Source organism: Muntiacus reevesi, chromosome 19, assembly GCF_963930625.1.
Source record: "Muntiacus reevesi chromosome 19, mMunRee1.1, whole genome shotgun sequence".
NCBI classification, from domain to species: Eukaryota; Metazoa; Chordata; class Mammalia; order Artiodactyla; family Cervidae; genus Muntiacus; species Muntiacus reevesi.
In genome coordinates, this window is record NC_089267.1 from 50039057 (window position 1) to 50053760 (window position 14704).

General features: G+C 41.5%; 1 protein-coding gene across 1 annotated transcript in view; it reads right to left on the reverse strand.

Moving 5' to 3' along the window:
• The window catches only part of UFL1 (UFM1 specific ligase 1), a 66369-nt gene extending 52723 nt beyond the window's left edge, over positions 1-13646 (reverse strand). The window contains exons 1-3 of the mRNA XM_065911515.1: positions 13498-13646; positions 12158-12303; positions 10769-10797 (exon numbers count right to left, since the gene is read on the reverse strand). Of these exons, the coding sequence (XP_065767587.1) occupies positions 10769-10797; positions 12158-12303; positions 13498-13574 (252 nt within the window). The 5' untranslated portion in view covers positions 13575-13646. The remainder of the gene's footprint in view (positions 1-10768; positions 10798-12157; positions 12304-13497) is intronic.
• Between the last annotated feature and the right edge of the window lie 1058 nt (positions 13647-14704).

The window sequence follows — 14704 nt, forward strand, 5'->3', positions numbered from 1 at the left end:
CTTACATGGAACAAGTGACTGGTTCAAAATTGGGAAAGGAGTACATCAAGGTTGTACATAATCATCCTGCTTATTTAACTTAGATGCAGAGTATACCATGTGAAACGCCAAGCTAGATGAATCACAAGTAGCAATCAATGTTTCAGGGAGAAATATCAACCACCTCAGATATGCAGATGACACCACCCTAATGGCAGAAAGTGAAGAGGTACTAAAGAGCCTCTTGATGAAGGTGAAAGAGGAGAGTGAAAAACCTGGCTTAAAGCTCAACATTCAAAAAACTAAGATCAGTGCTGTTCAGTTCAAGATGGTAGAGTAGCAGGATGTGTGCTCACCACCTCCTGCAACACCACAAAAATTGCAACTAGCTGCTGATCAACCATTGACAGGAGAATGCTAGAACCCCGCAAATAAGATACCCCATGTCCAAAGACAAAGAAGAAGCCACAGCGAGATGGTAGGAGGGAGCGCAATCACAGTAAAATAAAATTCCATTCCTGTGGGGTGGGTGACCCACAAACTGGAGAACAAGAATATCAAAGAAATACTCTCATTGTTCTGAAGCTTCTGAACTCCACATCAGGCTTCCCAGCCTGGGGATCTGACAAAAGGAGCAGGAAACCCCAGGGAATCTGGCCTTGAAGGCCAGTGGAATTTGCATGGCTTCCACAGGACTGAGGGAAACAGAGACTCTAATCTTGAGGGCACAAAAAAAGTCTTGCTGGCACCAACACCCAGAGGAATGCAGCAGTGACCCAACAGGCGACTAAACCAAAACTACCTGCTGGTGCTGGACGGCCTCCTGGGGAGGTGGGCTGGCTGGGGCTCGCCACAGGGACCAGCGCCCTGGCAGTACCAGGTGGGGAAGGTCTCCCTCGCAGTTCACCATTAATGTTACCATAGACCCCACAGGAACCAGAGGTCAAAATACCAACATCCGCTGGGTCATCGCAAAAACAAGAGAGTTCTAGAAAAACATCTATTTCTGCTTTATTGACTATTTCAAAGCCTTTGACTCTGTGTATCACAACAAACTGTGGAAAATTCTTAACAGATGGGAATACCAGTCCACCTGACTTGCTTCTTGAGAAATCTGTATGCAGGTCAGGAAGCAAGTTACCCTTCACTAGACGGACCTTTGTTGGCAAAGTAATGTCTCTGTTTTTAATATGTCTAGGTTGCTCATAACTTTTCTTCCAAGGAGCAAATGTCTTTTTATGTGTGTGTGTGTGTATGTGTGTATGTGTGTGTGTGTGTGTGTGTGTGTTTTGTTTTTTTTTTCCAGTGGGTTTTGTCATACATTGACATGAATCAGCCATAGAGTTACACGTATTCCCCATCCCAATCCCCCCTCCCACCTCCCTCTCCACGCGACTCCTCTGGGTCTTCCCAGTGCACCAGGCCCGAGCACTTGACTCATGCATCCAACCTGGGCTGGTGATCTGTTTCACCATAGATAATATACATCCCACCCTCACCTTCTCCCACAGAGTTCAAAAGTCTGTTCTGTACTTCTGTGTCTCTTTTTCTGTTTTGCATATAGGGTTATCGTTATCATCTTTCTAAATTCCATATATATGTGTTAGTATGCTGTAATGTTGTTTATCTTTCTGGCTTACTTCACTCTGTATAATGGGCTCCAGTTTCATCCATCTCATTAGAACTGATTCAAATGAATTCTTTTTAACGGCTGAGTAATATTCCATGGTGTATATGTACCACAGCTTCCTTATCCATTCATCTGCTGATGGGCATCTAGGTTGCTTCCATGTCCTGGCTATTATAAACAGTGCTGCGATGAACATTGGGGTGCACGTGTCTCTTTCAGACCTGGTTTCCTCGGTGTGTATGCCCAGTAGTGGTATTGCTGGGTCATATAGCAGTTCTATTTCCAGTTTTTTAAGAAATCTCCACACTGTTTTCCATAGTGGCTGTACTAGTTTGCATTCCCACCAACAGTGTAAGAGGGTTCCCTTTTGGACCACACCCTCTCCAGCATTTATTGCTTGTAGACTTTTGGATAGCAGCCATCCTGACTGGCGTGTAATGGTACCTCATTGTGGTTTTGATTTGCATTTCTCTGATAATGAGTGATGTTGAGCATCTTTTCATGTGTTTGTTAGCCATCTGTATGTCTTCTTTGGAGAAATGTCTGTTTAGTTCTTTGGCCCATTTTTTGATTGGGTCATTTATTTTTCTGGAATAGCTTTTGCACAACAAAGGAAACTATAAGCAAATGTCTTTTAATTTCATGGCTTAGTCACAATCTGCAGTGATTTTGGAGCCCCAAAAATAAAGTCAGCCACTGTTTCCCCATCTATTTGCTATGAAGTGATGGGACTGCATGCCATGATTTGTTTTTTGAATGTTCAGCTTTAAGTCAACTTTTTCACTCTTTCACGTTCATCAAGAGTCTCTTTAGTTCTTCTTCATTCTGCCATAAGAGTGGTGTCATTTGCATATCAGAGGTTATTGATATTTCTCCCGGCAATCTTGATTCCAGCTTGTGCTTCCTCCAGCCCAACATTTCCCATGATGTTCTCTGCATGTAAGTTAAATAAGCAGGGTGACAATATAAAGCCTTGACATACTCCTTTCCCAATCTGGAACCATGTCTAGTTCTAAATGTTGCTTCTTGACCTGCATACAGATTTCTCAGGAGGCAGGTCAGGTGGTCTGCTATTCCCATCTCTTTCAGAATATTCAACAGTTTGTTGTGATCCACAGAGTCAAAAGCTTTGGCGTAGTCAATAAAGCAGAAGGAGATGTATTTCTAGAACTCTCTTGCTTTTTTTGATGATCCAGCAGATGTTGGCAATTTGATTTCTGGTTCCTCTGCCTTTTCTAAAACCAGCTTGAACATCTGGAAGTTCATGGTTCACGTATTGCTGAAGCCTGGCCTGGAGGATTTTAAGCATTATCTTCCTAGAGTGTGAGATGAGTGCAACTGTATGGTATTTTGAATTCTTTAGCATAGGCTTTTTTCAGGATTGGAATGAAAACTGACTTTGTCCAGTCCTGTGGCCACTGCTGAGTTTTCCGAATTTGCTGGCATATTGAGTGCAGCACTTTCACAGCACCATCTTTTAGGATTTGAAATCGCTCAACTGGAATTCCATCACCTCCACTAGCTTTGTTCATAGTGATGCTTCCTAAGGTCCACTTGGCTTCACATTCCAGGATGTCTGGCTCTAGGTGAGTGATCACACCATCGTGATTACCTGGGTCATGAAGATCTTTTTTGTATAGTTCTTCTGTGTGTTCTTGCCACCTCTTCTTACTATCTTATGCTTCTATTAGGTCTATACCATTTCTACAGTTTATTAAGCCCATCTTTGCATGAAATGTTCCCTTGGTAACTCTAATTTTCTTAAGAGATCGCTAGTCTTTCCCATTCTATTGTTTTCCTCTATTTCTTTGCACTGATCACTGAGGAAGGCTTTCTTATCTCTCTTTGCTATTCTTTGGAACTCTGCATTCAAATGGGTTTATCTTTTCTTTTTTCCTTTGCCTTTAGCTTCTCTCTTTTCTCAGCTATTTGTAAGGCCTCCTTACACAGCCATTTTGCCTTCTTGCATTTTTTTTTTCCTTGGGGATGGTCTTGCTCCCTGTTTCCGGTGCCATGTCACGAATCTCTGTCCATACTTCTTCAGCTACGCTATCAGATCTAATCCCTGGAATCTGTTTGTTACTTCCACTGTATAATCATTAAGCAATTTGATTTATGTCATACCTGAGTAGTCTACTGGTTTTCTCTACTTTCTTCAATTTCAGTCTGAATTTAGCAATAAGGAATTCATGATCTGTGCCACAGTCAGCTTTCAGTCTTGTTTATGCTGACTGTATAGAGCTTCTCCATCTTTGGCTGCAAAGAATATAAGCAATCTAAGTTCGGTATTGACCATCCGATGATGTTCATGTGTAGAGTCTTCTTTTGTGTTGTTGGAAGAGGGTGTTTACTATGACCAGTGCATTCTCTTGGCAAAATTCTTTTAGCCTTTTTTTTGCCCTGCTTCATTTTGTATTCCAAGGCCAAATTTGCCTGTAACTCCAGGTATCTTTTGACTTCCTACTTTTGCATTCCAGTCCCCTATAATGCAAAGGACATCTTTTTTGGTATTAGTTCTAGAAGGTCATGTAGGTCTTCACAGAACCGTTCCACTTCAGCTTATTCAGCATTTCTGGTTGGGGCATAGACTTGGATTACTGTGATATTGAATGGTTTGCCTTAAAAACGAACAGAGATCATTCTGATTCCTAAGATGTTGATGTTCACTCTTGCCATTTCCTGTGTGACCACTTCCAACTGACCTTGACTCATGGACCTAACATTCCAGGTTCCTGGGCAGTATTGTTCTTTACAGCATTAGTCTTTACTTCCAGCACCAGTCACATCCACAACTGGGTGCTATTTTAGTTTTGGCCTTGTCTCTTCATTCTTTCTGCAGTGATTTCTCCACTAATCTCCAGTAGCATATTGGGCACCTACCAACCTGAGGAGTTCACCTTTCAGGGTCCTATCTTTTTGACTTTTCATACTATTCATAGGGTTCTCAAGGCAAGGATACTGAAGTGGTTTGCAATTCTGTTCTCCAGTGGACCATGTTTTGTCAGACTCTCCACTATGACCTGTCTGTCTTGGGTGGCCCTACATGGCATGGTTCATGGTTTCACTGAATTAGAAAATGCAGATGGCCAAAAACATGAAAATATGCTCAATGTCACTAATTATTAGAGAAATGCAAATCAAAACTACAATTAGGTATAACCTCACACCAATCAGAACAGCCATCATCTGAAAGTCTCCAAACAATACATACTGGACAGAGTGTGGAGAAAAGGGAACCCTCCTAACACTGTTGGTGGGGATGTAAAACTGGTATAACCACTACAGTGAACAGTATGAAGATTTTTAAAAAACTAAAAATATAACTATCACATGGTCCAGTAATCTCACTCCTGGGCACACATCTGGAGGAAAGCATACTTTGAAAAGATACATCCACCCCAATGTTCACTGGGGCACTATTTACAACAAGTAAGACATGGAAATAACCTAAATGTCCACTGACAGAGGAATAGATAAAGGAGATGTGGTACATGTATAGAGTGGAATATTACTCAGTCATTAAAATTATAAGAGCGAAATAGAAGAGAAGTGAAAAGCAAAGGAGAAAAGGAAAGATATACCCATTTGAATGCAGAATAGCAAGGAGAGAGAAGAAAGCCTTCTCCAGTGATCAGTGCAAAGAAATAGAGGAAAACAACAGAATGGAAACTACTAGAGATCTCTTCAAGAAAATTAGAGATACCAAGGGAACATTTCATGCAAAGATGGGCTCAATAAAGGACAGAAATGGATGGACCTAACAGAAGCATAAGATAGTAAGAAGAGGTGGCAAGAACACACAGAAGAACTATACAAAAAAGATCTTCATGATCCAGGTAATCACGATGGTGTGATCACTCACCTAGAGTCAGACATCCTGGAATGTGAAGCCAAGTGGGCCTTAAAAAGCATTACTATGAATAAAGCTAGTGGAGGTGATGGAATTTCAGTTGGGCTATTTCAAATCCTAGAAGATGATGCTGTGAAAGTGCTGCACTCAATATGCCAGCAAATTTGGAAGCCTCAGTAGTGACCACAGGACTGGGCAATGTTGGTTTTTATCCCAAGCCCAAAGAAATGCAATGCCAAAAAATGCTCAAACTACCGCACAATTGCACTCATCTCATATGCTAGTAAAGTAATGCTCAAAATTCTCCAAGCCAGGCTTCAGCAATATGTGAACCATGAACTTACAGATGTTCAAGCTGGTTTTAGAAAAGGCAGAGGAACCAGAGATCAAATTGCCAATATCCGCTGGATCATCGAAAAAGCAAGAGAGTTCCAGAAAACATCTATTTCTGCTTTATTGACTACGCCAAAGCCTTCGACTGTGTGGATCACAATAAACTGTGGAATATTCTGAAAGCGATGGGAATACCAGACCACCTGACCTGCCTCTTGAGAAACCTGTATGCAGGTCAGGAAGCAACAGTTAGAACTGGACATGGGACAACAGACTGGTTCCAAATAGGAAAAGGAGTATGTCAAGGCTGTATATTGTCACCCTGCTTATTTAACTTATATGCAGAGTACATCATGAGAAATGCTGGGCTGGAAGAAGCACAAGCTGGAATCATGATTGTCAGGAGAAATATCCATAACCTCAGATATGCAGATGACACCACCCTTATGGCAGAAAGTGAAGAGGAACTAAAAAGCCTCTTGATGAAAGTGAAAGAGGAGAGTGAAAAAGTTGGCTTAAAGCTCAACATTCAGAAAACTAAGATCATGGCATCCGGTCCCATCACTTCATGGCAAATAAATGGGCAGACAGTGGAAACAGTGGCTGACTTTATTTTTGGGGGGCTCCAAAATCACTGCAGATGATGACTGCAGCCATGAAATTAAAAGACGCTTGCTCCTTGGAAAAAAGCTATGACCAACCCAGACAGCCTATTAAAAAGCAGAGACATTACTTTCCCAAGACAGGTCTGGATAGTCAAGGCTATGGTTTTTCCAGTAGTCATGTATGGATATGAGAGTTGGTCTATAAAGAATGCTGAGTGCCAAAGAATTGATGCTTTTGAACTGTGGTGTTGGAGAAGACTCTTGAGAGTCCCTTGGACTGCAAGGACATCCAACCAGTCCATCCTAAAAGAAATCAGTCCTGAATATTCATTAGAAGGACTGATGTTGAAACTGAAACTCCAATAGTTTGGCCCCCTGAGAGAAGAGCTGACTCATTTGAAAAGACCCTGATGCTGGAAAAGACTGAAGGCAGGAGGATAAGGAGATGACAGAGGATAAGATGGTTGGTTGGCATCACCAACTCAATGGACATGAGTTTGAGTAAACTCCAGGAGTTGGTGATGGATAGGGAGGCCTGGCGTGCTGCAGTCCATGGGGTCACAAAGAGTTGGACATGACTGAGCAAGTGAACTGAACTGATACACACTACCATGTATAAAATAAATCAGAAGGTCCTACCATATAGCACAGGGAATACTATCCAATGTTATAGTATCTGCATAACCCATGTGGGAAAGGATTCTGAAAAAGAACTAGAAATCAACTATACTCTGAAACAAAATAAAAAATATTGAAAAAATAAGAAATTAAACCTATTCACACAAAATTGGCCAGTTTCCTGCATATAGTGTAGTGTACCTTACTGATGCCCCCTGATAGATCATGGCCTTGTCAAGGTGAAGGGGTGTGCAAAACTCAATCAACCTATGAACTATGCCCTACAGGGTCACCCAAGACAGACGGGTCATGGTGGAGAGTTCTGACAAAACATGGTCCACTGGAGGAGTAAGTGGCAAACCACTCCAGTATTCTTGCTGTGAGAACCCCATGAACAATAGAAAAAGGCAAAAAGATACAATATCAGAAGATGAGTTCCCCAGGTTGGAAGGTGTCCAATATGTTACTGGGGTAGAGCAGAGGGCAATTATCCCAGATTGATAGCTCCAAAATGAATGAAGCAGCTGGGACAAAGCAGAAATAATGCTCAGTTGTGGATGTGTCTGGCGGTGAAAGTAAAGTCCAATGCTGTAAAGAATGATATTGCATAGGAACCTGTAAAGTATGTCCATGAACCAAGGTAAATTAGATTTGGTCAACCAAGAGATGGCAAGAGTGAACAACAACATCTTTATAATAAGTGAAGTAACATGGACGGGAACGGGCAAATTTAATTCAGATGAGCATTATATCTACCGCTATGGGCAAGAATTCTAAAGAAGAAACAGAGTAGCCCTCATAATCAACAAAAGAGTCTAAAATGCAGTACTTGTGGGCAATCTCCAAAACAACAGAATGACCTCAGTTCATTTCCAAGGCAAGCCATTCAATATCACAGTAATCAAAGTCTATGCCCCAACCAGTAATGCCAAAGAAGCTGAAGTGGAATGGTTCTATGAAGACTTACAAGACCTTCTAGAACACCAAAAAAAAAAAAATGTACTTTTCATTATAGGAGACTGGAATGCAAAAGTAGGAAGTCAAGAAATACATGGACTAACAGGCAAATTTGGCCTTGGAGTATAAAATGAAGCAGGGCAAAGGTGAGCAGAGCTTTGCTAAGAGAATTCACTGGTCATAGCAAACACCCGTTTTCACCAACACAAGAGACAACTCTACACATTGACATTACTAGATGATCAATACCAAAATCAGACTGATTATGTTCTTTATAGCCAAAGATGGAGCAGCTCTATATAGTCTGCAAAAACGAGACTGGAAGCTGACTGTGGCTCAGATCATCAGCTCCTTACAGCAAAATTCAGGTTTGAACTAAAAGAAAGTGGGGAAAACCACAAGGCCATTCAGGTATGACCTAAATCAAATCCCTTATGATTATTCAGTAAAGGTGATGAATAGATTCCAGGGTTTATGTCTGGTAGACAGAATGCCTGAAGAACTATGGAGAGAACTATTGTACAGCAGGTACTGACCAACACTATCCAAAAGAAAAAGAAATGCAAGAAGGCAAAGTGGTTGTCTGAGGAAGCTTTACAAATAACTGAGGAAAGAGATGTGAAAAGCAGTGGAGAAAGGGAAAGATATATCCAATTGAATGCAGAGTTCCAGAGAATAGCAAGGAGAGATAAGAAGGCCTTCTTCAATGAACAATGCAAAGAAACAGAAGAAAACAACAGAATAGGAAAGACTAGGTATCTCCAAGATAAATGCAGACATCAAAGGAGTATTTCATGCAAGGATGGGCACGAAAAAGGGCAGAAATGGTAAGGAATTAACAGAAGCAGAAGAGATTAGTGGCAAGAATACACAGAAAAACTGTACAAAAAAGGTCTTGATGACCCGGATAATCACAGTGGTGTGGTCACTCACCTAGAGCCAGACATCCTAGAGTGTGAAGTCAAGTAGGCCTTAGCAAACATTACTACCAAAAAAAAAATAGTGGAAGTGACAGAATTCCAGTTGAGCTATTTAAAATACTAAAAGATGATGGTGTCAAAGTGCTGCACCCAATATGTCAGCAAATTTGGAAAACCTAGCAGTGGCCATAAGACTGGAAAAGGTCAGTTTTCATCCCAATTCCAAAGAAAGGCACTGTTAAAGAATGTTCAAACTATTGGACAGTTGCGCTCACTTCCCATGCTAGTAAGGTTATGCTCAAAATCCTTCAAGGTAGGCTTCAGTAGTATTTGAATCAAGAACTTCCAGATGTACAAGATGAGTTTAGAAAAGGCAGAGGAACCAGAGATCAAATTGCCAACAGTCACTGAATCATAGAGAAAGCAAGGGAATTCCAGAAAAACATCTACTTCTGGTTCATTGTCTAAGCAGAAGCCTTTGACTGTGTGGATCACAACAAACTGTGGAAAATTCTTAAAGAGATGGGAATACTAGACCATCTTACCTGTCTCCTTAGAAACCTGTATTCGGGCCAAAAGTCAACAGTTGGAACTTGCATAGAACAACTGACTGGTTCAAAACTGGGAAAGGAGTATAACAAGGCTGTATACTGTCACCCTGTTTATTTAACTGGTATGCAGAGTACATCAGCGAAATGCTGAGCGGGATGAGTTACAAAATGGAATCAAGACTCCCTGGAGAAATTATCAACAACCTCAGATATGCAGATGATATTACTCTAATGGCAGAAAGTAAAGAGGAACTAAAGAGCCTCTTGATGAGGGTGAAGGAGGAGAGTGAAAAAGCTGGCTTAAAACTCAACATTAAAAAAAACTAAGGTCATAACATCTGGTCCCATTCCTTCCTGGCAAATAGAAGGGGAAAAAGTGGAAGCAGTGATAGATTTTTTTCTTCCTGGGCAGACTGTGCCTCCACAATCCTGCAGATTGTGACTGTAGCCATGAAATTTGAAGATTTTTGCTTCTTGGAAGGAGGGCTATGACAAATCTATACAGTGACAAAGGTCTGTATACTCAAAGCCATGGTCTTTTCAGTAGTCATGTACAGATGTGAGAGTTGGATCATAAAGAAGGCTGAATGCCAAAGCATTGATGTTTTTGAATTGTGATGCTAGAGAAGACTCTTGAGAGTCCCTTGGACAGCAAGGAGATCAAACCAGTCAAGCCTAAGGGAAATCAACCCTGAACATTCTTTGGAAGGACTGAGGTGGAAGCTAAACCTCCAATACTTTGGCCACCTGCTGCGAAGAGCTGACTCATCAGAAGAGACCCTGATGCTGGGAGAGACTGAAGGCAAAAGGAGAAAGTGCAGAAGAGTATGAGACAGTTGGATGGCATCATCGATTCAATGGACATGAACTTGGGTGAATTGCAGGAGACGGTGAGGGGCAGGGAGGCCTGGCACGCTACAGTCCGTAAGGTTGCAAAGAGTTGGACACGACTTAGCCACTGAACAACAACAAAAAAACCCTTACTGGTAACACATACACTTGTATTTTCTAAAAATATCTCTTAGGTTTAACTTCCATATACTAAAAACCAGTCACTATGAAACTAGTGATTTTTCTCAAAATTACATAAGCTCTATAATTACATAAAATGGTAACTATTAGTTTATATTTTAAAGAATAAAGTATAAGCAAATCAACTGAGAAAGAAAAACTTTTAAACTGATTAAATGTATCAGTGAAGGTCATATATTTCTTCACAAACACAATATGATACCAATACCAAGTGACTACTTAAGGCACTGAAAAAATTAGTAACATAAAAGTTGAGAAATCAAAGTAAAAACTGTTATAAAGCTGAAATTTACCTGTTGCAAATCAACGATGTTTACTCGACCTTTAAAAAAAAAGACATTCATTTAAGTTATCAGTAAGTACATACCAGCCCAAAACTGCAAATTCCAACAGATTTATGTTTTGGACCTTTCAAAATCCAAAACATAAATCTTTCTGCAAAGGACACAATGAAAGTGAAAAGTGAGATTCGCTCAGTTGTGACCGACTCTCTGTGACCCGCCAGACTTCTCCGTCCATGGAATGCTCCAGGCCAGAACACTGGAGTGGGTAGCTGCTTCCTTCTCCAGGGCATCTTCCCAAGGGAGGGATCGAACCCAGGTCTCCCGCATCACAGGCGGATTCTTTACCATCTGAGCCACCAGGGAAGCCCAAGAATACTGGAGTGGGTAGCTGTTCCCTTCTCCAGCGGATCTTCCCGACCCAGGGATCAAACCAGGGTCTCCTGCATTGCAGGTGGATTCTTTACCAACAGGGCCACAGTAATTAATGTCTTGAAAGACAAGTTATTAGCATAATAAGTATCCATGGCTAAAATATAGAGGATAGCTTATTTTCAAAGTTTCATTTCTCATCTCAAACCAATAACCAGCATCAGCTGATACTGAGTTGGGCAGACCTATGATTATTTTCATCCATTCACAATTTATCTACTGTGACCAAAGACATATTAACAACAAAATTCAGATAAAGTAGTTTCGATTATTTGAAACTGGTAGGTTATTACTTACTAGCTAAAGAATATCTGTTAAGCATTTCAAACTATAGCTAGTATTTTATTAGGACTATGCAGTAAGATAAAAAACAAACACCAAAGGTGTACCTAATAATATCTAACAAGTTGTTTTCACAGACGCATCTATTTTAATCAAACAGTATTCAAATTTGCTCAGGAATTTCTTCATTTTTCAAAAAGGCAATGGAAACAAAAACTTTTGTGTGTTTGTAGTAGCTTTTCCTACAATCTGATATAACACCATACTAAATTATTTTGTAATTTGCAAACAAAATTTAAAAAGACATGGTAGAACAGTCTTGATTTTCAATGATCTGTAATTTAAAACCTGTTCCCTTTTCATAATTATCACCTGATAACAGACAGCTAAGTTCACCCGAGTCACCCAATAAATTCAAGAACTGTGAAAAGAAACAGCTAATTAATTCACAAACAGAACACATAACTCAAAATAAAAAAATGCGATTTTATAAAGTGACAATATTTGACTTCATTTAAATTATATAATGTTCACCCAAACCTATTTAAAAGTATTAAGGCTGATTATCAAATTAACAATTGAGAAGGGTGTCCTATAACCTCCAAATCATTTATGATTTATGGTTTGAAAGGTCACGCCCAGGCCCCTTTCCGAAGAAACAGAAGAAAAAACTAAGGAATTACTTACCACCTCGAACATGTAGCTCATCTCTCATTTCTTTACTAATTTGGGCTGGAGTAATATATTCCTTCCCATCAAGTGTGTGAACTACTTCTAGCTGTTTCTGAGCAATCAATTTATTCACAATCTCAATGCAGTTCCGCTCTGACAATCTGAGGGAAACAAAAGTTTTAAAAATGAATTTTTTACATCCAGTGCTCAATATGTTTAAAAAGATGTATGACAAGGGGTTTTTAAAAGCTTTGGATAGTCATCATGTTCTATATTACAGCATCTGCATCTTTTTTCGTATAACACTAATTTAAAACATTTAAAAAAATTCTAGGGAGTAAACAGGTTTACATTAACTTAAATCATGTAGTTCATTGTTACAAATCTATTGTAGATTTCGAGTTTGCTCTTTTAGGCCTGCTTCTAATCTTCAAATCTGAAAAGAAAAGTAAGGACATGTAATGTAAGCAGAAGAAAAAACATGTCCTACTTTTGTTTCAATTTCCACTTTCGCTTGTCTAAAAAAAAAAACAGAAAATTTTCTTTTATTAAATGCACAGTTGCCTCACTCCTATGTATAAGTTTTGTAAGCAGGACACCTGGCTAGGCCAGGAAAACCATAATTTGCAACTGATAGTTACACAAACACTTAACTAAGTGCCCTCGTTTGCTAAGCAGTGATACAAAACACAGTATCAGTGGATTAAAGTCTTCAGCTCCAGAAGGAACAAGGCAAGAAGTAGTCAACAGATAAAAAAGGGTTCTATAACCATTATATGTGTTCCGTGAAGGTGAAAAGCAAACTTACGGGGCTTTTTCAGGACACACCCCCCAAAACGTCAAATGTCTGTGGAGTCCCTAAAAATGACAGATGGGAGTATGGCTCTGGCCTAGCACACCTATCCTGGTGAACAAGAAGGCAAAATGTTTACGAAGGCAAAATGTTTACGAAGTCAACACAGTATTTGCAAAATACTGTACCTTGGGGTTAGCGTCTCCTTTCAAGCTCTAAGGAAGAGTATCATAGGCAATGATGCTTCAGGGACTTGCTAACAGTTAAGCAAGGATCAGAGGGACAGTCTTAGGGGTGTCACCAATCCCAGCCGTCGAGGTGGGGTGGCCTCGCCTGCACCTGGCTGGGGCTTGGAGGGGGGTGGGAAGGAATGTTCTAAGTCTTCCCCACCGAGAACTATTTCGGAAACCGCACTCCAGCCTCTGGGAGGAAGGGAGGGGGCGGGAACGCTGAGGGGATGGGAAGGTCCGGGGTCCAAGGCCTGGGGTTCCCAGCCTCAGATCCCGGCGTGGCCCCCCGAGGCTATTTTGGACTCCACAAACGGAGAGAGAGGGTCAGGCACCTTTGCGTGGCCTCTGCGAACTGCGCCCGCTGAAAGTCTGCCGCCAAACGCCTAATCTCGTCCCAGGCGTCCGCCATCTCGGCCCTGTTCGCCCAGCCGCCGACAAACCGCCGACACGTCAGCCCAAAGGCCGCGGGAGCCGAGGCGGAACGGGCCGCGCGGAGGGACAAGAGACTGCGCGAGGCGGCCACGGAACGTGCGCGCGCCGCGCCGGCGGGGGCGGGGCCAGAAAAGCCGCAGCCCCGCCCTCCGCGCGCGGGAGGCCAGTCCTGGGCGTGGGATGCCAGTCCTGGGCGTGGGATGCCTGCGCGGCTGCGGAGAACCGGGCCGTCCGTCTCTGTGCTCGTCTGCCGGAAAGCCAAGTTAATAAAGTGTTACTTCAAGTCTTTGTTTGCATTATTCCTAATATTCTGGCCCAGTGATAATCAAGTTAACCACTCTTGTTTTTTTGTTTTTTTTTTTCCCCTCCCCTGCCCTCTGTTTGATTTATTTTGGGGAGGCGGGGGAGGACCTGTGCTCCAACCTGCGGTTCACATTACCTCTTCTCTGTTAAGGTAGGGCGGTTTGATTTGTGTAGGCAATCATGCTATGGGTCACAGAGTTCGTTTGGATTTTCCCGTAACATCTTACGGGAAAACCTGAACGAAGGTTTTGACTAACCCAGTAATATTTTTAGGTCAGTAGCTCAGCCGTATCTGACTTTAGGACCGCACGGACTGCAGAATGCCAGGCTTCCCTATCCTTCCCCAGCTCCCAGAGCTTGCTCAAACTCATGTCCATCCAGTCGGTGATGCCATCCAACCATCTCATTCTCTGCCGTCCCATTCTCCTCCTGCCTTCAATCATTCCCAGCATCAGGGTCTTTTCCAATGAGTCAGTTTTTTTTGCATGAGTTCCCCAAAGTATTGAAGCTTCGGCTTCAGCATCAGTCCTTCGGATGAATATTCAGGACTGATTTCCTTTAGAAGTGACTGGTTTGGTCTCCTTGCAGTCCTCTCATGGGGACTCTCAAAGTCTCTCTAAAGTCTTCTCAACACCACAGTTCAAAAATATCAATTACTCGGTGCTCAATTCAAGATTGTATTTTGTAGGGACAGCTTGTGCTGCCTAAGAGGATAATCACTATACAGATGAAGCTATTTAAATGAATTAAAATAAAGATTATATCAGAAACAAACAAGTTGAGATTGAAAACATAATGTTGTTT